Below are 25,144 nucleotides of genomic sequence, written 5' to 3'. Positions count from 1 at the left end.
AGGCTACTTCAGCTGACTGTTATCTGCAGTTCGGCTGTTCAAATCTCACCGGCTCAGGGTTGACTCAGCCTTCCATCCTTCCGAGGTGGGTGAAATGAGGACCCAGACTGTGGGGGCGATATGCCGACTCTGTAACCCACTTAGAGAGGGCTGAAAGCCCTATGAAGCGGTATATAAGTCTAACTGCTATTGCTAATAGTAGGCAAATCTTCCTTCTTCCAGTATTGCGCCACCAGCAGTCTTGCTGCGGTTATTAAATGCAAAATCAGGTTAGTCTCTACAACTGTACAATCAGTAATTTATACCTAACAAAAATAACTGAGGGGTAAGCTTTACCCTTTTTTGTCCAATGAAATCTATTGCTGGAGAAGTTGACGGAGTGGCATTTGGAGCAAATATTACCTGTGGGATTCTGGGCCAAATGCTGTACTGCACCTCTCCCTTCACATTTACTTTTAAGTAGCAATAGCAATAGCAGTAGACTTATATACCGCTTCATAGGCCTTTCAGGCCTCTCTAAGCGGTTTACAGAGAGTCAGCATATTGCCCCCAACAATCTGGGTCCTCATTTTACCCACCTCGGAAGGATGGAAGGCTGAGTCAACCCTGAGCCGGTGAGATTTGAACCGCTGACCTGCTGATCTAGCAGTAGCCTGCAGTGCTGCATTTAACCACTGCGCCACCTTGGCTCTAAAGAAGTAGCATGCTTTTCTCCGACATACAAAACTTTTATTTCTTGGTTCTTGCACCTACCCTGGATTACTCATAATTTTCTCTCAAACTAACCTTATTGTCCTAGTTCCTAGCCACCTCCATCACATGGGCGTTTTTTGGTTTTTTACTAGGGCTTTGTAGCAAAGACGCAGAAAAAAGTTAGAGATCTCTTCGTTGGATTAGACCAGTGTTTCTCAACCTTGGTAACTTGAAGATGTCTGGACTTCAAGTCCCAGAATTCCCCAGCCAGCATTCGCTGGCTGGGGAATTCTGGGACTTGAAGTCCAGACATCTTCAAGTTGCCAAGGTTGAGAAACACTGGATTAGACCACAGATCTTGGCCTAGTCTCAAAATCTCCTACAAAGTTAAGTCCAACGTAGCCTACAAAGACCCTGGGAAAGGAGATGTTCCCAGTCCTGGGTTGCAGAGAGCATGACCAAGGAGGCAGGCAGGAGAGTGCACCTCCTGTACATCCCACAGTGAGTATTAGCTCTTAGAGTGGTTTTTCTTTTCTCTTTCAGATGCCGCAGCAAGTCACTGTCCTCATCACTCAGCTGTCCTCATCTCTTCTTCCACCGCCTGCTTGATCTCACGGAACATTTGCTGTTGCCAGCGCAGCAGATTGCAATCCAGGAGGCTGGCAAGGGTTCTAGTAGCCCAGAGACCTTTGAATGGTGGGCAGGAGGCAGGACCAGGAAGGGAGAGATGTGGCAAGAGTAGGGGAGGCTTTGCTGTGGCTCAAAACAGCTTCAGAAAGCAAAATGGTAACACAAATGTGTGCACATCACTGATTCTTCCATTTCCATTCCATTTATTAGACTTGTATGCCGCCCTACTCCCCGGAGGGACTCAGGGCGGCGAACAAACATATGGAGAAGGGGACAATACAAAAATGAACGAAACAAGACAGGATACAAAGACAAATTAAAAACTACACAACAATCAACAATTCGAGTGGGGCTGGGAACTCATCAGCCCCAGGCCTGCCGGAACAGCCAGGTCTTAGCGGCTTTGCGGAAAGCCTGAAGGGTGGTGAGGGTCCGAATCTCCATGGGGAGATCGTTCCAAAGGGCCGGAGCAGCCACAGAGAAGGCCCTCCCCTGGGGGGGGGGTCGACAGTCGACATTGGCTGGCTGATGGTATCCGGAGGAGGCCTAATCTGTGGGATCTGATTGGTCGAAGGGAGGTAATTGGCAGGAGGCGGTCTCTCAAGTACCCAGGTCCGATACCATGTAGGGCTTTAAAAGTAACGACTAGCACCTTGAAGCGAGTCCGGAGACCAATGGGCAGCCAGTGCAGCTCGCGGAGGATAGGTGTAACGTGGGTGTATCGGGGTGCACCCACAATTGCTCGCACGGATGCATTCTGGACAAGCTGAAGTCTCTGAATGCTCTTCAAGGGCTGCCCCATGTAGAGTGCATTACAGTAGTCCAGTCTTGAGGTCACAAGGGCGTGAGTGACTGTTCTGAGGGCCTCCCGGTTCAGGTAGGGACGCAATTGGTGCACCAGGCGGACCTGGGCAAAAGCCCCCCTGGTCACAGCCGACAAATGGTGTTCTAAAGTCAGCTGTGGATCCAGGAGGACCCCCAAATTGCGAACCCTGTCTGAGGGGCGTATAATTTCACCCCCCAGCCTGAGAGATGGAATATAAGGCCAATATTTGGGAGGGAAAAACACAACAGCCACTCGGTCTTGTCGGGATTGAGTGCAAGCTTGATTCATTGCTTGTTCTTGCTTTATGCTAGGTGAGACTAATAGCTAAAAAGATCTTTATTGTTAAGCAAGCTTGCAAAATCTTCAAATAGGAAAGGACCAAAGAGATACTTTCCCCCTTCGATGAAGGCATGGATTGTCAGGGATATTCAAATCAATATTAATCACAGAACTTGAAGGAGGCGATTTTCTGAAAGCTCAGAACTCTTTTACTTGGAAAAAACTTTCTTCTTTTTTTTGGACTGCCTCGTTCACAGGAAGGACAATTAATAGAATAATGCTATGACTCTGACCTTTGATCCAGCTCTTTCTGCAACTCCCGGCTTCTTTCTTCAATCTTCTTCTGCAATTTTTTTCTCCTCTGCTCTGGAGGCAAATGGCTAAAATCTTCTGTGATCACAGTCTGGCAGTAGGAAGAGACACATATTATTTCCCCCCAGCCCAGATGCTTCTCTTCTGTCCGCAAAAACCAACTTTTCTCCCACAGGCTGTTATCTAAGTGTGCCACCTGATCATCTTTCATTGCGCAGTCAAGATAGTCTGTGGGCAATGATTCCCTATAGCCCCAGAATCCTGTTGTACCTACCTAGCTTTGATTCTACAGCTGGGAACAATCTTCACATAAATAATGCTTTTAAACATTGAACCACCTTCTTTCCCACAAGGTTTTGGGGTTTCAATATCCAGTATTTCAAAGGCTAATGATTCTGGGAGTTGAAATGCTGATATAACAGTTGCAGAAGATTAATACAAAACTATTTGTGGCTCTATCTATCTATCTATCTATCTATCTATCTATCTATCTATCTATCTATCTATCTATCTATCATCTATCTATCTATCTATCTATCTATCTATCTTATCTATCTCTCTATCTAATCTCTCTATCTAATCTCTCTCTCTCTCTATCTATCTATCTATCTATTTTATCTATCTCTCTATCTAATCTCTCTATCTAATCTATCTATCTATCTATCTATCTATCTATCTATCTATCTATCTATCTCATCTATCTATCTTATCTATCTATCTTATCTATCTATCTATCTATCTATCTTATCTATCTATCTATCTATCTATCTATCTATCTATCTATCTATCTATCTATCATCTATATCTATCTATATATCTATCTAATCTATCTCTCTATCTAATCTCTCTATCTAATCTCTCTATCTAATCTATCTATCTATCTATCTATCATCTATATCTCTATATATCTATATATCTAATCTATCTATCTAATCTATCTATCTCTCTATCTTATCTATCTCTCTATCTATCTATCTATCTATCTATCTATCTATCTATCTATCTATCATCTCTCTCTCTCTCTCTTATCTCTCTCTCTCTCTCTCTCTATCTTATCTATCTATCTTATCTATCTATCTTATCTATCTTATCTATCTATCTATCTATCTATCTATCTATCTATCTATCTATCTATCATCTCTCTCTCTCTTATCTCTCTCTCTCTATCTCTATCTATCTATCTATCTATCTATCTATCTATCTATCTATCTATCTATCTTATCTATCTCTCTATCTAATCTCTCTATCTAATCTCTCTATCTAATCTATCTATCTATCTATCTATCTATCTATCTATCATCTATATCTCTATATATCTATATATCTAATCTATCTATCTAATCTATCTATCTCTCTATCTTATCTATCTATCTATCTATCTATCTATCTATCTATCTATCTATCTATCTATCTATCTATCTATCTATCTATCTATCATCTCTCTCTCTCTCTCTTATCTCTCTCTCTCTCTCTCTCTATCTTATCTATCTATCTTATCTATCTATCTTATCTATCTTATCTATCTATCTATCTATCTATCTATCTATCATCTCTCTCTCTCTTATCTCTCTCTCTCTATCTCTATCTATCTATCTATCTATCTATCTATCTTATCTATCCTATCTATCTATCTATCTATCTATCTATCTATCTATCTATCTATCTATCTATCATCTATCTATCATCTACATCTCTCTCTCTCTCTCTCTCTCATCTATCTATCTATCTCTATCTCTCTATCTCTCTATCATCTATCTATCTATCTATCTATCTATCTATCTATCTATCTATCTATCTATCTAATCTATCATCTATAATAAACCTGTTGATTATTGGATTTATTTCTCCAGTGGAATGCAAAATAGCTGGGAGATCTACGTTGAGGATAGGTGATTGATCCATTGGCAAAACAATAAGACCCCAGTGAGTAAGCTCACACATCACACTACATCAAACCTAAACAAATTACATTGTGCCTTAGTACGATGGAGGCCTCATGTGGTGTGTGAACCAAGAATGATGTCAGAACGTTGTGACTTAATCCTTACATTCTCGCATACTGATATTTAATTATTTGTACCACTGACTATCAAGGATTTTTTTACAATAACAAATTAAGCCCCAAAACTTTGAAAGTAAATTGCACAATTAAAAACCTGCTGAAAATCTGGAATTTTAAGATATTTTCAAAAGTCATAAAACATTGAGGTCTTCAGTTCAGGAGGACACATTTTCAAGAGCCCCGGAGCACCTCAGCTTGGGACCCACAGAGAAAATGTTATTTCAAGTAACCTGGAACAATGTTCGGACTCCGAACTGAAAATCCTTTTCAAATTTCTAAAGACAATTGGTTGAAGTCTTGGTTTAGTTCTGCCTTACCAATGTGAAACTTACCAACAAGGAAACTGAATGGATTTTCCCCACTAGAAATGTCTTTTCCCCCCCATATTCACTGAACTGAGTAATTACGGCTTCAAAGGAAACAGCAGAGGGTTAGGATCTAGAGTGCGTGTGGATTTTCACCTTTATCAGCACATAAACCACAACTGATTTTCTACCTGGCAGGAGCCCCTGGGGATGGTGCCAGCAGCAGAAGACAAACGACAGTGATTTTTTGAGCAAACAAAGTTTTTCCACTTACCCCCCGTTTGAGGCTGCGGAAGGACGAGATGCGGGGTTTGACTGTCTTATTGATCTCGTTCAAACAGTAAGACAGAGGGTCACGAGTGAATTTGGGGGATGGAGGTCCATTGATGGCAGAGGAGGAGGAGGGGGCGGAAGATGAAGAGGGAGGGCGATTTATAGGGGAGAGGGGAGGGGTTGGGAGCTAGCGACAGATAAGGGCCATGAACAAGAAATAAAGGGGAAAAAAAAGACACACAAAAGGGTGGGAAAAATATGTTGTAAGAAAATGAAAAGACACACATACGAAAAAAAATCCCCACCACCAGGAAAAAACACTACAGTACATTCCATCTATATTGCATACGTGCTCCTAATAGAAAGGACTACATTGGCCGATAGTTGAGAAGGGCTGCTTTCAGTAGAAACAGCAGGTGACGTTGGCTACCACATTCACCGGGCAAGGCAATAACTATAAATCCGCGCGGTCCAATATAACCGGAATGTACTGTAACAAAACCCAAGAATACACGGGGAAGAGACAACAGCACACAAGGCACAGAAACACCTGGCCCACCAGGGAGCAAATGAAAAAAAAGATGAGGGGTGTGGCAAGATGCAGAGCTGACTTGGCATTGGCATATCTCAGGGCAACATGGGCATAGTTCCTCCCCCCCCCCTTCCCCCTGTTCTCCCTTCCCCACCCCACCCCAATCCCCAGTCTTGCAATCTGGCTCTCAAAATCTGTTATGTGGGAGGGCTAAATTGGCCGTAAGCTTCAAAGTTGTTGTCTGAAGACAATGTTAAGAGCCGAGGTGGCGCAGTGGTTAGGGTGCAGTACCGCAGGCCACTTCAGCTGACTGCTATCTGCAGTTCAGCGGTTCAAATCTCACCGGCTCAAGGTTGACTCAGCCTTCCATCCTTCCGAGGTGGGTGAAATGAGGACCCGGATTGTGGGGGAGATATGCTGACTCTGTAAACCGCTTAGAGAGGGCTGAAAGCCCTATGAAGCGGTATATGTCTGCTATTGCTTTGTTAGTATTCGCTGGCTGGGGAATTCTGGGAGTTGAAGTCCGGACATCTTCAAGTTGCCAAGGTTGAGAAACACTGGTTTAGGCAACCAAAAATGACTTACGTTTAATAATGTAAAGCTTTATCAATTATGTTTGCCAAAGCTTTGGTAATTATACCCACACTAAACAGGCAAACTTTTACTTAATGTTGACTTGCAGGTTAAGGAATCCAACTGTTCTCTCATATAATTTATTAGGGAAAGAGAAAGTAATTTGAGATAGTTTATAAACTCCTCTAAAACACGGTAATCTAGAAAGTGAACTATCCTCCAGGCGTGACCCGACAAATGCGCGCACGACCAAAGCGCGCCGACGAAACCGCGACGTCATAAACGCGCCCACAACAACGCGCCGACAAAACCGCAAAAGCGCGATTTAAGTTAAGGTAAGGGTTAGGTTCAGGGTTCGGTTGAGGGTTCGGTTTAGGGTTATTACGTTGTTATTAGTTGTTCGTTGAAGGCGCGTTTTTGTCAGCGCGCTTTGTCGGCGCACTTCTGCGCTCATTTGTCGGCGCGATTTCGACCTTGCGGTTTTCTCTCCACGGTTTCGTCGGCGCGCTTTTGCCGAGCGTGCATTTGTCGGTGAACCCCCTCCAGGTACCTCTTGTAGGCTCAAAAGCAGCTTAGCAAGCTCCTTAGGGTAGAATTCAGGAATGGCGTTTTGTCTTTCCTGCCTCGAAGTCATTCGTGAACTGGCAAGGCAGTAAAATCCACATATGCACAGAGGCGAGGAGGCAGTAAGGAGCACATGGAAGGAACCATGCAGTAGGACAGTGGTTCCCAAACTTGGCAACTTTAAGACTTGTGGACTTCAACTCCCAGAATTCTCCAGCCAGCAGAGCTGGCTGGAGAATTCTGGGAGTTGAAGTCCACAAGTCTTAAAGTTGCCAAGTTTGGGAACCACTGCAGTAGGAGGACAGAGAAGTAGGCAAAGAAGAGGCCAATTACAGATGTGAGCAAAGGCTGTGGAGCTTTTGCGCAGCATCTGCATTGCAAGGTTAATAGGAACAGATGAGGCTAAGAAAACATTTGCGCTCAGAGCTAAAATGATAGGGGGTGGGAGAACACGTTCACTTCAGATATAAGGCAAGAGAGTCCAGGACTTTCCAGATGGCGATGGGGGAAAAAGTGGGGGGAAAGGGGCCCTGTGTGGATGGGAAAAGGAGGCCCTTGGTAAAGCCCAGGCTGGCTGAAGTAGTGATCTCCCAAAGGATCTCTGGGGAAAATTAGCAAGAAACGAAACGAGAGCTTCCTGAAGCAGCCCTTGGCCTCTGACATCATCCTCTCCAGCACATGAGCCCACGGGGTCATCTAGGGACTACGGGGGGAAAAAGACAGGGGCAGCTGGGAATGGCTTCTTGGAATATGCCGTCCTAGGGCAGCCTTCCAAGGCCTCCACAGTGGGAGGGCTTTGAGCAACAGGAGACTGATGAGATCCAGTGGCGGAGAGGGAAGGGAAGTTCTAGCTAAGGCCCTCTCCAGCAGCAGATGTAATAGCCAAGCTCTTATCTTGGCCCAGATTTTTCCTGAGCAGCGTTGATTTGGCTCAGAAAGCCAGAAAACCAAGCTCTTTCATGAGGACTAGTGCGAACAGCTGGAAAGAAGAAAGAAGTCAAGCCAGAGAATGAATGGAGATAGCCATGAGTGCTAGTATGGCAACTTGCAGGCTTCCAAAGGGTATTTTGGCTGAGAGATCGGTTCCACCACAAAACCGCGGTAGACTAAAGCGCGCTCGACGAAAGCGCGTACGTGACATCATCACAGCGCGACGAAAACAGCACGCTGTGAGCGGGAAACTTAAAATTAATGCGTAAATCTAAACCTAACCCCCCCCAAACCTAACCCTAAACCTAACCCTAAGCCTAACCTTTAACCTAACCCTAAACCTAACCCTTAACCTAACGCTAAACCTAACGCTAACCCTTAACCTAACCCTAAACCTAACCCTTAACCTAACGCTAAACCTAACGCTAACCCTTAACCTAACCCTAACCCTAACCCTAACGCTTAACGTAACCCTAAACCTAACCCTAACCCTTAACTTAACCCTAACCCTAAACCTAACCCTTACCTTTATGTGAATCGGCTTGCTTTAAAAGCGTTTTTAAAAGCACCCTTTTTCTTTCTTGTCGCGCTGCTGATGACGTCACGTACGCGCTTTAATCGGGCGCGCTTTAGTGGACCGCGGTTTTGACGTGCCACGGAGAGATCTGCTGCGGCAGGCCAGCAGCCTGAAAGCCAGGGGCAATTAAATGCAACAGAGCTTCTGTGGAAATCCAGGATTTCAGAGTAACATTCACACACAGCAACAACATTGTGATTATCCTTTTCCTTCCCCTCTATTCCTGCCCCCCCAATACTGCTGGTTTGTGGATCCAGGAGATATTAAGAGAGGAATGGCAGAAGACCCATCGTTCTCAATTCGCTTCAGGAAGTCTGCCAGCCCTCTGTATCGATTCTCACCTTATTCTTCCTGCTGAAGAGCCAGCGTTTCCCCTTGTTCTTGCCGAGCAGTCGGGGATCCAGACGGCCGTCCAGTGTGCCCCGGGGAGTTCCCAGGCTGCTATCGGAAGAGGTGCGATTCATGGGTTGGCTGAAGTCTTCAAAATCCATGTCTCCTGGCCTCTCAAAACCTGATTTGTGCAGTTCGATCAACATTTGCGAGTCCTAACGGGTGAAAAAGCATCCTTGTGAAGATGAAACAGGGAAAAGCTCACCCAAAAACTGTCAACCCAAGGCTCACTGAGCCCGCAAGAGAGATTAGAAGCAAACTCCATATTGACCAAGAATGGGATCTAAGAGTGCCAATTCTAAGAGCCAATGGTGGCGCAGTGGTTAGGGTGCAGTACTGCAGGCCACTTCAGCTGACTGCTATCTGCAGTTCAGCGGTTCTAATCTCACCGGCTCAAGGTTGACTCAGCCTTCCATCCTTCCGAGGTGGGTGAAATGAGGACCCAGACTGTGGGGGCAATATGCTGACTCTGTAAACCGCTTAGAGAGGGCTGAAAGCCCCATGAAGCGGTATATAAGTCTAACTGCTATTGCTATTGCTAAGGGAGAATCCCCTTGAGATATTGCATTGGAGCTTCCCAGGATTGGAGCCCTTCAGGGAGATTGGACTGCAATTCCCAGAATTCCTAGAGAGCCTGACTATTTAAGCACATTAATAGAGCCGAGATGGCGCAGTGGTTAGGGTGCAGCACTGCAGGCCACTTCAGCTGACTGATATCTGCAGTTCAGCAGTTCTAATCTCACCGGCTCAGGGTTGACTCAGCCTTCCATCCTTCCGAGGTGGGTGAAATGAGGACCCAGACTGTGGGGGCGATATGCTGACTCTGTAAACCGCTTAGAGAGGGCTGTAAAAGCACTGTGAAGCGGTATATAAGTCTAACTGTTATATCTATGTATCTATGTATCTATGTATCTATGTATCTATGTATCTATGTATCTATCTATCTATCTATCTATCTATCTATCTATCTATCTATCTATCTATCTATCTATCTATCTATCTATCTATCTATCTATCTATCTATCTATCTATCTATCATCTATCCATATCTCTTATCTATCTATCTAGAGCCGAGGTGGCACAGTGGTTAGGGTGCAGCACTGCAGGCCACTTCAGCTGACTGTAATCTGCAGTTCGGCGGTTCAAATCTCACCGGCTCAAGGTTGACTCAGCCTTCCATCCTTCCGAGGTGGGTGAAATGAGGACCCAGACTGTGGGGGCGATATGCTGACTCTGTAAACCGCTTAGAGAGGGCTGAAAGCCCTATGAAGCGGTATATAAGTCTAACTGCTATTGCTATTGCTAATTCAGTCATGCAGTCGTAAGAGTGGCTTAAATGTAACTTCTCAAGTAAAGGTCAAAGAACAAATTGAATAACTTTTAATTAAACAAAATAAATTATCCCTTCTTGACGCCTGTCCACAGGACTGTTTCTGAGCACAACCCATAATTCAAAGGCAGAAAACACATTTGTCAGCAACAACCCCCCCTTCCCCCCTCCCCAACTTCCCCAGGCAAAGGATATTAGGTACCACTGTTGGAAAGATTTGGGGTTAACAGTAAAATCCACATTCTTTTCAGCCTCTGCCACACGGGGATGAATGAGATGCCTTCAGATACCTACATTTTTTTCATCAACCAGCTCTGCCGCTGCCTTCATGCCCTCCAGGCATTTGCCAATGATGGGCATGACCTGCTGTTCTATCTCTGAAAAGATGCTATAGCCCCCCTTGAGGCGCCGTGTCCGTCTTTCGTCCATCTCTTGCATCTTCTAGAAAGCAAGCAAGAAAAAAAAAAGGACTAAACAATCATTGAGATATGAGGATTATTCACAATACCCAATTGCTGTTGTTTTAGATAACACCCACGGGGTACTTGAGAGACCGCCTGCTGCCAATTACCTCCCACAGACCCATTAGATCACACAGGGTCGGCCTCCTCCGGGTTCCGTCTACCAGCCAATGCCACCTGGCTATTACCCGGGGGAGGGCCTTCTCTGTGGCGGCTCCGGCCCTCTGGAACGAACTCCCCGCAGGGATTCGGACCCTCACCTCGCTCCAGGCCTTCCGAAAAGCCGTCAAAACCTGGCTTTGCTGGCAGGCCTGGGGGGTGATGAGTTCCCTCCCCTCTCGACCTGTGTGGTTGTGCGACTATTGTCCACTTTTATTATTTGTATTTTGTCTTTTATGTTCCCCCTTTTTTCCCCCCTTTGAATTGTTCGCCGCCCTGAGTCCTCCGGGAGAAGGGCGGCATACAAATAATAAAATACCATACCATACCATACTTTCTTTTTTCCCCAATATATTTTTATTATTTTTACATTTCAAACAATGCAGTAGCACGAAATCAGAGTGACTATACATTCACATTATATACAGCTGGTCACAATTATTGACAATTAGCCTACTTAGCAATAGCAGTTAGCAATAGCAGTTAGACTTATATACCGCTTCATAGGGCTTTCAGCCTCTCTAAGCGGTTTACAGAGTCAGCATATCGCCCCCAACAACAATCCGGCTCCTCACGTACTTAATACATTACCAATCCTTCTGTGCAATCACAATAGATACAGTTTGTTCCAGTCTTGTCACCTTGTCTTATACCAGTCATAAAATCTATTCCAGACTTCAAAATATTCTGATTCCCCTTTATTTTTAAGTTCAAGAGTGAGCTTTTGCACAGGCCAACTCTTTTCTGATTATATCTAGCTCTGATGGTCTATTTTCTTTTTTCAAATATTGTGCATAAGTTATGCGCGCCACAGTTAGTACATGAATAATTAAATAAAGTGTATCTTTCTTAAACCCCTCCGGTATTATACCTAGGAGAAAAGTTTCCGGTTTAAACAAGATTTGGTCTCCCACCATTTGTTCTAACCACGATTGAGTCATTTTCCAATATTTTTTTTGCTTCATTGCACATCCACCACATATGATATAAAAAGTGCCTGGTGTTTTTTTTACACTTCCAACAATTTGGATCCAGATTTTTAAACATTTTGGATCCACGGGAGACTTTCTTATTCACAAAATAGTAGCCACAATGGGTGTGGTCAGTCACTAACAAGTTGACAAGAAAGCTAAGCTGGACCCCCAAATAGTCTCAAACACACCGCTGTAATGTTTCTGAGACCCTTAGGTGTTTCTGCAAAGAATTATAACATTAATACTAGGGGGAACGATGCTTTGCACTGCAGCACAAGAGTGATTTCCAAAATCACTTTTTAATTAAAAGACTACAGAGCATGTATGAGCCTATGTGTGAGTTGCCTCAGGACTTGGGCTCCCTCTCATCCTACCTAACACCTACACAAAACCATTGGGAGAGATCATCTGTCAGTTCTGGGTGAAGTCTTATCAGTGAGGAGATGATACCCAGGACTGGGCAGGAGATACCATGGATGCTTCAATTCAGTGTCTTCAGGCTATGGCTACCCATAGCTGGACCGGACAAAAGTTATGTTCCACCCTGGCCTCCTCCCTCCTGGGGGACCCACCTGAAGGGGGCAGGCAAGCTGCCACAGCTTCGCTGAGAAGACATTTCTGAGAAGAGAAACTTCTCCAGTCTGGTTGCGCCCGAGCTGGTGGAGTGCCTGTGCGATCGGAGCAACCGCGTGGCTCACCTGCACTGGCCGTCTCCCTGGCGACGGGCGGGCGGTTGCAGGCGCTCCACCAGCTCGGGTGCAGCAGACCGGAGAAGTTTGTGCGGCACTGGCAGGCAGGTTCTAGGATGTCTGCCCGCCAGTAAGGGACCTCCCCGGACAGCGCTTTCCTGAGCATGGGGAGACGGACGGCGCAAACTACTGCCGGTCTCCCCGTGCTCAGAAAAGCGATTCCGGTTAAGTCCTTTGCTGGCAGGCAGGTTCTAGGATGCCTGCCTGCCAGTAAGGGACCTCCACGCGCAGCGCTTTTCTGAGCACGGGGAGACGGACAGGGCAGGAGTTCTGGAACTTACTTCCGGGTCCACCAGTGGAACCTCCTCTCACCGGATCGGTAAATTTCACCATCCAGTTCTCCCGATCCGGTGCGAACTGGCAGAAACCCACCACTGCTACCTATCTACCTAACTACTCTCCCTCCCTCCTGTATTTTTCTCTCTTTCTCTCCCTCTCTCTCCCTCTATCTACCTACCTACTTTTTTAAAAAAATTGCCTCTTCAAAACCTTGGTGCGTCTTATACTCCGGTGCGTCTTATACTCTGAAAAATACGGTATATGCTCTACGGTCAGTTAGATTCTCTGCTTTGGTCCACAGAGACCATCTGGCTTGCCAGTCAGTAACAAGGGCGAAGATCTCCTTAGGAGAATACCACCACGAGGAAACATTTTCTGGTAGGAAGTATGGCTGTTTCTCCACTTTTAAGACCCGCTTCTTCACGTGAGCATCTGCGTAGGAAGGACTCTTCTACAGATGTTATTAGCCCAAGAGGGATTTAGTAATCAAGATCGGTTACAATTACTGATCACCACAGCACCTTTTGGGCAATGGATCGAGACCCTGGTGGGAAAAAAGACTCTAGTTTTATGAGTCTGGATGAGGGAGCAATTTTAGGACCTCTGATGCTAGGAACTGCTTCCAGGGTGGGCGCTAGGAAGTATAATCCCCTGGACTTCTCTGATGACCTTCTCCAAATCTTTGTTTTCCTTTTCCAATTTTTTTTGGGGGGGTAATCCTTATATTTGAACTGATCCCTTGAGTTTAGCTGATTAATTCTTAGATCTGTATCTATTGTTTGCCTTTCAGATTATGGTTATTTTAGAAGCACTTAGAGTGGATCAGTGGTGGGTTTCAAAAATTGTTGTAACCTACTCTGTGGTTGTGGCCTCCTTTGTGGGAGTGGCTTGCCACCCATGTGACCAGATGGGAGTGGCTTGCCGCCCATGTGACCGGAAATGAAATTATGAATTAGTACTTAGGTCGGTCCAAGTAGCTATTCAGAAACTCTGGCATTGAAGCATGCAAGTCTTAAAGCTGTCAAGTTACAAGATCCTTGCCAGTGGTGGGTTTCAAAAACTTTTGGAACCTCTTCTGTAGGTGTGGCCTGCTTTCCGGGTCCACTGGTGGAACCTCTTCTAACCGGTTCGGTAGATTTGACGAACCGGTTCTACCGAATAGGTGAGAACTGGTAGGAACCCACCTCTGGAGTGGATGATTTACTATCTTTATTTCACAATCATTATTACTGCTTGTACAAACTACTCCAAGGGGCCGCTTAATCTAGAAAAGGATACATCGATTCAGGAGGGGGGAAAAAAAACGTAGAAACTGCTTAGAGACTTACGTTGAAGATCTGTGGCATCTCCAGAAAGTAAAACTGGTTCTGATTGTGATTGAACTTCTGAAGATACGAGGCATATTCATTTTTGCTCTCCTCAGCCATGTGACTTCGCAGGTTGGCTTGCTGCTTGGCCTGGGAAAAGTGAGGAGAGGAAAACCGTATTTCAAGCAAAAGCCACAAGCGAAGAATACAATCCAGCTCTGAATTTTCTTTACACAAGTGGGCACTTTAGGCAATCTTGTTTTTTAATTCAGTGCTGCTGCTTAATTTGATGGCCCTCAGTAACAAATGATCATCTGGGCGGAAACAAGAACACTCTAGTTTCTACCAGTTAGAACTAAGGGCCACTTTCTTCAGGTGCTCCAAACCCCCAACCTCAAGTGCTTAAACTCCCCCAATAAAGTTTTGAACAATGTGGGACAAATTCTGGAAACGGAGCTTTTTTCCAAAAAGCCTGCACTTTTTAACTTTCTCCCCAAAAGAACTAGAAGTGACTTATCTACCATTTCCCAAGATGCTTCCTATCTGGAAGAAGCAAATCCAGTGCATCTGGGACTTCAAAGGAACACTTTGACAATAGGTTGCTGTTCTTGGTGCTTTGGGGGTGAGTAGGGGGGGGGGTAGCTGGCATAAACTGGCATCACTGGCATTGGCATTGAAGAGTCGAGGTGGCACAGTGGTTAAATGCAGCACTGCAGGCTATTTCAGCTGACTGCAGTTCAGCGGTTCTAATCTCACCGGCTCAAGGTTGACTCAGCCTTCCATCCTTCCGAGGTGGGTGAAATGAGGACCCGGATTGTTGTTGGGGGCGATATGCTGACTCTGTAAACCGCTTAGAGAGGGCTGAAATCCCCATGAAGCGGTATATAAATCTAACTGCTATTGCTATCTATCTATCATCTATCTATCTATCTATCTATCTATCTATCTATCTATCTATCTATCTATCTATCTATCATCTATCTATCTATCTATCTATCTATCTATCTATCTATCTATCTATCTATCTATCTATCTATCTATCTATCTATCTATCTATCTATCTATCTATCTATCTATCTATCTATCTATCTATCTGGGTGAAATGAGGACCCAGACTGTGGGGGCGATATGCTGACTCTGTAAACTGCTTAGAGAGGGCTGAAAGCCCTATGAAGCGGTATATAAGTCTAACTGCTATTGCTATCATTCTTTCTCTCCAAAACTTCCCCCCCAAAAGATATGCCTCAGGTTTTATGACTTACTAGGGAAACAAGCCATCGTTTGCTTAGAATCCTAACACCAGCATAACCAGCAGAAAGTTCAACAGCAGAGCTCCACTCCTGGGCTTTAGCACAAATGAGTCAGGATCTTAATCATTGCTTCCATTACAAGAAGTCCTCATAACTACCCCATGGGGCCAGTCCAGATGCTGACCTTCTCCACATCTGCCTTGGTGGTGTTGATGTCCTGATCCAGCTTCTCTGCATTCAGCACAGCTTTCTCAGCCTCTCGGCAGTCACGTTCAAACTTGCGCTTACTCTGCGTAAGAAAAGCACCAGAGGGTCACCCTGTCCTGCAGCCCATTGCTATGCCTTCCCTTTGCTGGCTCTCCTGAGTGGGAATGACTTGAAATAACATTTCGCTAACAGACTCATCACTTGAGCTACGAACAATCACTGCACAGCCTTGATTTGGATTAGCCGTTCTGAGGTTTTTAAATAAGAACTGGAAAAAGGATGAGGGGTTCTGTTTCTGAGCTTTAAAAGCGTGCTTAAAAAGAGGTTCAGACTCTTATATCTCACGATATACACAGAAGCCTTCAAGAAAGCTGTTAAAACCTGGCTGTTCCGGCACGTGGCACGACAAAACCGCGCTCGACTAAAGCGCGCCCGGTTAAACCACGTCGCTGACGTCATCAGCAGGGCGACAACAGCGAGCGTGGAGAAAAAAGGGCGCTTTAAATAGCGCTTTGAAAGCAAGCCGATTCAAGTTAAGGTAAGGGTTAGGTTTAGGGTTAGGTTTAGGGTTAGGTTTAGGGTTAGGGTCAGGTTTAGCGTTAGGTTAAGGGTTAGGTTTAGGATTAGGTTTAGGGGTTAATTTTAGCTTTAGCGTTTACAGTGTGCTTTTTTCTCCGCGCTGTTGTCGCGCTGTGATGACGTCAGCTACGCGGTTTCGTCGAGCGCCCTTTAGTCGAATGCGGTTTTGTGGTGGAACCGTTCCGGCAGGCCTGGGGCTGTTGACCTCATTGTTAAGGTCCAGTCCCGATTAGAACGAATGTGTGTCCTGTGAATTTTAAACTATCCTTTTCTTATTTTCCTTTTCTTTCTCTTCTTTTTTTCTTTTGTAAGCCGCCCGGAGTCCTTCGGGATTGGGCGGCATATAAATTTTAATAATAAATAAATAAATAAATAAATAAATAAATAAATAAATAAATAAATAAGTGTTTTGAAAGAGAACTGCTGTTGGATCTTTGGCAAGTACTTAAGCAATTACCTTCAAAAACTGCAATAATGAAAGAATCACCTCAGCTACTCACTTTTCCCCACTAGATTTAGACCTAATCTGTAGATACGCTATTGGTGAGAATAAACTACCTTTTGTTTTTAAGCAAGAAGAGGAAGTTAACTAACTGAAATGTCTGGTTTAGCACTTTTATTTGTCCCATCAACTTCTACCCATGTCTTCCAAGATTAGATTTAAGGAAAAGGTTCGACCTACTAGGAATGTGGGGTTCTACATTGAACCCCAACTCAGGAAGCAAACAGAACTAATCTAGGTAGAACAAAGCAGAAAGAGCAGCAGTGGTATTATATACTCTGAGTTGGGAAAGACAACTTTTTGTTCAATGGGGATGTTTAGCCTACACATGGACACACATGAGGTGCACAGTTTTGTACTTTATGAACATTTGGTGCTTTGAATCGAAATATTCAGTCATAGGAACATTTATTTTGATCATGCAGAAAGACGCACCCTGAAAACATTAAACATTGACAAGAATTGCTACTGTTTTCTGTTTACGTTAGTATGAAATGTCACAGCACATAAGTGAAACACAATCCCAGAGAAAGAGTTTGCTTTTGCCTCTGAAAAGCTCTACTCTACTTTAATCAGGGTTTTCTCCCTAGAAAACTAACTCAATGATTATTATTTTTATCAATACACAAAACTCTATGGCAGCTTCCCCTACTTCTGTGCTAAGATGGGTTGAACTACAACTGCCTTACACGTTATCCTTGTCTGGGGTTACAGGGTGACGGATGTAGCACATCTGGAGGGCATCGGGTTGGGAAAAGTGAGATCAGAAAGTCTTGGAAAATGTCCAAAACAGAACTGCTTTCTAGGACCAAGAGCCTAAAGTTCCTCCTCTCCCTTGGCATGCACTCTGGATGTTTTCACTGTTTCCTTGTATGCATGAATTCTCCGAGGAATTTTAAAAGATTGGATAGAGGAATTGTTGCTGGAATTAAAAAAAGACTCCATTTATTTTCCAAGCAATGTTTCCATCCATGTTTGGAGACCTCTGAGGGGGGAAACAGTGTCCTCCACAGCTGTGATCCTGCTTGAAATATGAATCAAGCAAACAAGCTTTCAGTTTTCAAAGGCAAAAATACAGAATCCTCAACAACTAGCACACAACCTGAATGTTAATTTAAACTGCTAAGGGAAAATCAGAACTCACATTTTCAAGTTGCTTGAAGGAATTTTCTAGCTGTTGTTGAGCCCTTCGGCCTTCTTGCAGATACTGGGAAGTGAAAAGGAATTTAAAAGAAAGAAAATCATTATGAAAAGTTCTTCAACTCCCAACTCATTGAGTCTCCCTCCCCAAATCATTAGATGACAATAATATTTCAATAAGTAAAACATTCACAACCCCAGAAATCAACCTCAAAGAGTTTTCTAACATCAAATGGCTCTGTGGCTTCTTTTACATCAAAGCTGGCTTTTGCTCTCACAAAATATTTTTCATTTACATATTTTATCCCCATGAATATCTATAACTAAAGTTCCAAAAATAGAAAAATGAGGGGGGGATATTTAAGGAATATCTAAACATGAAACCCCCAAGGTGAATGAGAGAATCCTGCACTGATAATATCCTAAGAATATCTATAATTCATGCATTCTTCCAGATCTGAGATCTAATACCACCGAGATGGAGATACATGTAAGTTACTCTTTAAATAAATGATAAAAAATAAATATTTAAATACTGCATTAACAATATACCTGAACAGCAAATTGTGAATAATTGCCATTAAAACTTTTTCCTAGCCACATAAACTCTCAGAGACCCAAAGGCAACTTTGCCAAGAGAGGAGTTTGGCAACAAGATTCATGACAAGGAATCAGAAGTCCTATCAATTCAGAAAAGAATCCTCATCGTTTTCTGGGAAGTTCTTGGAACCATCCCTCTTTATTTTACAGTAATCATGAACGTGTTGCTATAATTTCTACATGGAAGCATTATTTAAATTTGAACACACCAGAAGACGAGATAGATTCTACCATTGCACTGCAGAAACATTTCTGAGAGCAAAATCACACAATGACAACTTGTGCCTTTGGGGATCTGTAATTGGAATTCTTGCATCTTTAAAATAAATAGCTGCAGTTTCTCTTCAAACTGCTGTCCCCTCCATGCCACCAGGCAAGCATTTTTGGAAATTTCCATAAATTAGAAAGCATTATCCCAATCAGCCGTTGCATGCCAAAATAAAACAACATTATAAACGTTCCTGGGCTTTCATTGTTTTGAAGATGCGGATATATTCCTTGGATATGATTATTCTACACTATCATGCTCATATTTATAAAACTCAGTGCCTCTGTGAAAGGCAAGGATGACTACTGCGTTTGTGGTGCAATCAGAACATTGCGTGTGTTGAAGTTGTTTTAAAGCAAACCAAAGATGCCTTTTAAAAAACAAGTTTGCATCCTATTCTTATGCATGCCAGGGCTGTGTGTGAGGTCATTTAAGGTGGTTCTGACAAGTGTCGTCGGCATCTTCATATCCGGTCACATGGGTGGCAAGCCACTCCCACAAAGGAGGCCACACCCACAGAGTAGGTTCGAACAATTTTTGAAGCCCACCACTGATGTGGATCATAAAGGACGTAATCAAGAACTGGTGAAAAAAAAATCACGATTCATTTTAGGGCAATAAAGCAGACTTTGAAGCTATGATTTGTTATCTTATTTACTGAAACTGTGGCTTATTACAGCCTGCAAGCTGAAACACGCAACTTGTTTATTGTTTCCTGCTTTGTCCTAAGATTTTTTTATGTCCTGCCAAAGTTTCTTAATAGAGGTGCAAGATAAAAACAGTTAAAAAGAGAGGAAAAACCAACCAGAAATTGGTCAAATAGCATATTTACTTTTGTGAAAAAGTTACTGTGGCCTATTTAACAAATTAGTGTTTAACGCAATATGCAAGCACCATAAATATCTGGAAAAACAAACTCTAGTTGTCAAAAGGAGCAATTAGCAACAACAACAACAACAGGGAAGTAGCAGGGAAGGTCTCCATGAATGACAGATCTTCAAAAGGAGTGAATTGAAAACCAGTCTTTACAGACACCAAATTTTCAGTAGATCATCAACAATAAAGATGCCGAGGAAATAAAAATATGCAACTCTCAAGCCAAAGTCATAAGGTATCAAAGCCTGATGTTTGTCCCCCGCCTTACTAGCTGAACTACCATTCTGGATGTCTTGCTGCCAGAGTTCATTTCCCAACAATTTTACCTCAACGCGGTGACCCCACATGTATGCTGTTTTTTTCCCCTTATATTCTCATTACTATTATTATTACTATTTTTTCTTTAAAACTAGGATATGTTAAGCATATTGACATGTAGAGGAAATACACCAAGGAGAGGAGGAGTGGGAAATAGAAGGGAGAAGAAAGATGGGAAGAGAGGGATAGGAGAGAGAGTAAGGGGGGAAGATGAGAAGGATAAGGAGGAGTGGATGTAGAGAGAGGAGAAGGAGAAAGGAAGGGGAAGTAGAGTAGGAAAGGATGCTGGAGGGAAGAAAGGAGGTAGGAGAGAGGTAGAAGAAAGAGGTGTATGGAGAGCAGAAGAGCTAATCATGGGTTTTTATCTTTTTGGATTATTTTTCTTTAAAACTAGGATATGTTAAGTATATTGATATGAAGCGGAAATACACCAATGAGAGGAGGAGTGGGAAACAGAAGGGAGAAGAAAGATGGGAAGAGAGGGATAGGAGAGAGGGTAAGGTGGGAAGATGAGGATGAGGATAAGGAGGAGTGGGATGAAGAGAGGAGAAGGAGAAAAGAAGGGGAAGTAGAGTAGGAAAGGATGATGGAGGGAAGATAGAAAGTTGGAGGGTGGTAGAAGAAAGAGGTGTATGGAGAGCAGAAGAGCTAATAATGGGTTTCTATTTTTCTGGCTATTGTTGACAAGAGGAATTGATGTCATTATTATTTAATACTATATGATACGGGCTATGTATAGTATACATGTGAGTGTGTGTTATGAAAATGGAAATAAAAATATTTATATTAATTTTACCAATTTCCTTTCCTGTTTCAGTTCCTGCAAGTCCTTGGAAAGCTCCACACAGATCTGGGCTAGAAGGTCTTCTGCTATGACTTCCCGTTGGCCTGCAAAGTCATTCAGCTCCTTCACCACTTGAAGGAAAGCATGGTATTGACAAAACCTACAAAGAAAAGACAATTATTTAAACTTAACCTGCAACAAAGAACACTGTCCTCCTCAAAACAACGAAGGGACTATACAGGAAAATGAAGTGTAGCCCTTCACAGTTTCAATGAAGATGCAGGTCATAAGAACAAACCATGGAGATAAGAATAGGTGTAAGGACAACCCTGATATCCCTAAAATTTGGAGTTAGTTTAATAAAAAGACAATTTGGGAAGGAGAACATGCACATTTTTTAAAGCATGGAAATGTAAAAAAAGAACGTGCAGAAAAATATAGAACAAGAAAAAAGGACTTGTTTTCTTCCTTTACCAATGAATTGTTCCTTCCTAATGAGACAGTGGATCTTCTGAACATACTGCTAACGAAAATAGCTACATGTGTGCATGGAATACAATGCAAAAAGATGTTATGTTTTAGCTGGGCACTAGCTTAGATGATTTAAAAAGCAATTAAACCAGTTTATTGAAGATCCACCACTAATTGCTCTTAGCCACGATGGTTACATCTCTTCAGAAAAAAGACTACTACAGAACCTCCACAGAATACTAGTTGCTGAGTAGCAGAATTACTTTTAGACTGTTTTTTATTTCCTCATTCTCTGCTGGAGACAGAATACAATTTTGTTTGCCCTTCTTGGGTTCATAAATGTATTGACCTCCCACAAAGACATTAACTTCCACCTAAACTAACTTCCCTATATTGTCATTCTGAACTGAATGTAGCCATTATATTTATCTCTATGTTTCTTATAAAAAAAAACCTTTCTTATAAAAAAAATAAACTTTACTCCTCAGTTATTTTTACTAGGTATAAGTATTGACTTTACAGTGATAGAGACTAACTTGATTCTGCACCTAATAACGTCAGCAAGACTGTTGGTGGCGCAATACTGGAAGAAGGAAGACTTGCCTACAACTCAAGAATGGACATTGAAAGTCACAAACTTAGCCGAGATGGCTAAAATATAGGCATATCTTAAAGATCATTCAAATGAGAGATATAAACGAGACTGGAAAAAATGGATTGACTATATACAAAATAAATACGGGACCAAGAAATTCCAGTTAGCCTATGCTTAAGATCAGGAATGATTTAAATTGTTTAAAGTTAGCTCAGCAAGAAGAAGCTAAGATCAATGTAGAGATGTCATTAATTTCTTTATTTCTTTTTTTCTCAATAGATTTTAGACTGTGTTTGTTAAAAATCCATACCGTGTACGGGTTCTGGGAAGTCGGGGGGGGGGAGGAGGGGGGTTGGGGGGGAGGGTGGAGGGAGGGAGGGAGGGGCATACATTAGGTTAGACAAGAATTTGGTGGTAAACAAGAACTATTTTGACACACACAAAAAATTGTACTCCGATGTCTCACTGATTGAGGAATGATGAAATGTTTGTTTTAAAAGAAAATAAAACTTTTGAAATAAATAAACACACACACACACACACACACACACACACACACACACACACACACACACACACACACCTATGGATAAAGTCTGTACCCAATTTATTAAGATGATGAAGATTTGATAGAGGATTTTAGTTACTATGCAAAGTTTTGTAACTTTCCTGGATGTACCTTTAGAATTACGTAAGAACTATAGCCTGTATTTCTTTTTCTTCACTTTTTTTTTTCAAAGTTCAAAGTTTAATGAATTTATATGCCGCCCAATCCTGAAGTTCTCCGGGCAGCTTACATAAAAACAACGCTAAAAAGAATACTAAAAAATTTAAAATAGAGAGGAGCAGCAAGTTAAAAGGCACATCATACACTCAACCTTAGTGGGGCTGGACCTCATATTAACTCATATTAGCCATGGGCATACATACTAGGTACCATCAATAATGAAAGCAGTCACCAGTGATAAATCTGAATTGGTATTGGACCTGGGTAGTTGAGAGACCGCCTGCTGCCAATCACCTCCCAAAGACCCATTAGATCCCACAGATTAGGCCTCCTCCGAATTCCATCTACCGGCCAGTGCCGATTGGCGACTACCCGGAGGAGGGCCTTCTCTGTGGCTCCTCCGGCCCTTTGGAACGAGCTCCCCGTGGAGATTCGGACCCTCACCTCCCTTCAGGCTTTCCGTAAGGCTGTTACAACCTGGCTGTTCCGACAGGCCTGGGGTTGACGAGTTGCCTTCCCCGCTCGAATTGTGTGACTGTTGATTGTTTTAAATTTTCTCTGTATCCTGTTGTTTGTTTTAGCCTTGTCTGTATTACTCCCTCCCCTGGGATTGTTAGCCGCCCTGAGTCCCTCCGGGAATAGGGCGGCATATAAATGCAATAAACCTATAAACCTATTGCAAGATCAATAATTAAAGCATAAACATTGAGAGAGAGAGAAATTACTTCCTGGAGCAAGAAATCCATTTCCTGGATATGTGGACTGGATTGCTGATTGCTTGCCCAGTCAGTCCAATAACATTAACCAATGCTAAATTTCACCAAGTGAGTCTCACAGGTCTTCATTCATATTTATAAACCTCAGAATCAAGTATGTTAAGTCATGTGGTTTATGTTGCAATCTTCCCTTTCATCATCCGTCTGCCTGCTGATGCTCATGTGAGTTCTGCAAAGTGGGTGCAACTTTGGATCACATGTGCTAATGCTTCCTAGGGATTCCTTTTGAGGCCGGCTGCTGTTAACAATTTGCAAAGTCATCTTGGCCAGGTCTTGCTAAGCTCAAGTTTAAAAAACAGACAAGATTTGTCTACTTGAGGAGACGTTTAAATAATCATAGTCAAATAAAAGTGGAGGTATGATGATGGTAATATAATAAATATCCGAGTTATAGGATATTAGAGTTAATATGAATTATATTTGATGACGGTGGAAGAGATGCACAAAAGCCTTTTGTAGCCAGCTGATACACTTTATACAGTATGTAAAGAAGGCGGATTTGAATAGGACAAGCTGAACATATTGATAGACAATAGAGGTACACCGAAGGGAGGAGTAGAGGGAGGAGTAGAGTGAAAGAAGGAGGGGTGGAGAGGGTGGGAGAGAGGATTGGAGGCAGGAGGAGAAGGAAGGGAGGGAGGGAATGTATTGGGAGAGAGGAGTGATAGAGGGGGAGGGGAAGTAGGAAGTAGAGGGGAAAGTTGGAAGGAAAAATGAAAGTTGGAGGGGGGTGAAAGAGGGTGTATGGTGGGTTAAGGTGGTATATTGGGTTTGTATTTTGGGGGGTATTGTCTATAAAAGCGAGGGCTGTGTTTATTATTCAATGTTATATGCCCCGGTTATGCACAGTATACATCTGATTGTATGGAATGAAATGGAAATAAACGTATTGAATTTAAAAAAGAAGGCGGATTTGTATGTTTGTTTTGAAAATAAAAATATATTTTTTTAAAAAAAGATTTGTCTACTTGAAATATGTCCGGCACTGGCTTCGTTGCCATTAAACTCATATGCTCACTTCTTACTTTGTTTCTGGATCTTCTCGAGATGTCCTCTTGGGAAGGTGCTTTTTCACAAGATTTCTGCAAAGGAGATAACATGCATAACATACAATATTGAACGGAAATGGAACAAAGAATGAACTCATACCTACACTGTAAAAAGAAAACACTGTTTCACTCAGACATAATTACACTTCAATATTAGACTTTGAAGCAGCTTCAGGCTGTTGGATTTTGTCAGATGGAAATGTTTAATATACCTGCCTGCGTAAAATTATTTTTATTTACTAGGACTTTCCCAACTTTCTCTACATTTCACCTATCTCAAGTCACATAAGAAATAGGCAGTCTGCTTGAGCTAAACTACGTAAGTTCTTGGATTCTTTCCTTTCCCTAAAACCTGAATCCAAGCATCTGTCAGCCCAGGGGTGGGTTCCGGCCAGTTCTAACCTCTTCTATAGAAGAGGTTCCACAAATCTACAGTGCCGTTTAGAACCGGTTCCAGCTCCCTCCCCCCACCCGTCCGCACATCATCAAGATGAAGAGCGAGAGGAGGAATTCTGGGAGTTGAAGTCCACAAGTCTTAAAGCTGTCAAGTTTGAACACCCCTGGGTTTTTTTTTTTCTCTAAAGGGTTAGGGGTTCAAGGATCTTGTAACTTGCCAGCTCTAAGAACTGCACACTTCAATGCCAGAGTTCCTGAACCAACATGACTGGAGGAGAAATTCTGGGAGTCTTAAAGCTGTCAAGTTTGAACACCCCGGAGGTTTTTTTTCCCTAAAGGGTTAGGGGTTCAAGGATCTTATAACTTGCCAGTCTTAAGAATTGCACACTTCAATGCCAGAG

At 42.8% G+C, this 25,144-nt stretch overlaps 1 protein-coding gene across 1 annotated transcript in view; it reads right to left on the bottom strand.

The window, feature by feature from the left end:
* Window positions 1-25,144, bottom strand: part of TRIP10 (thyroid hormone receptor interactor 10) — a 99,116-nt gene that overhangs the window by 10,695 nt on the left and 63,277 nt on the right. Inside the window, exons 3-11 of the mRNA XM_087711042.1 lie at window positions 24,324-24,380; window positions 20,742-20,889; window positions 17,888-17,950; window positions 15,640-15,744; window positions 14,227-14,355; window positions 10,571-10,717; window positions 8,898-9,101; window positions 5,382-5,567; window positions 2,722-2,831 (exon numbers count right to left, since the gene is read on the bottom strand). Of these exons, the coding sequence (XP_087567168.1) occupies window positions 2,722-2,831; window positions 5,382-5,567; window positions 8,898-9,101; window positions 10,571-10,717; window positions 14,227-14,355; window positions 15,640-15,744; window positions 17,888-17,950; window positions 20,742-20,889; window positions 24,324-24,380 (1,149 nt within the window). The remainder of the gene's footprint in view (window positions 1-2,721; window positions 2,832-5,381; window positions 5,568-8,897; window positions 9,102-10,570; window positions 10,718-14,226; window positions 14,356-15,639; window positions 15,745-17,887; window positions 17,951-20,741; window positions 20,890-24,323; window positions 24,381-25,144) is intronic.

Source organism: Thamnophis sirtalis, unplaced genomic scaffold, assembly GCF_051295495.1.
Source record: "Thamnophis sirtalis isolate CommonGarterSnake01/CBP01778 unplaced genomic scaffold, rThaSir2_p1.2 scaffold_3, whole genome shotgun sequence".
Taxonomy (NCBI): Eukaryota; Metazoa; Chordata; class Lepidosauria; order Squamata; family Natricidae; genus Thamnophis; species Thamnophis sirtalis.
The sequence above is the reverse complement of the archived record's forward strand: the minus strand, read 5'-3'. Positions and strand labels throughout refer to the sequence as shown.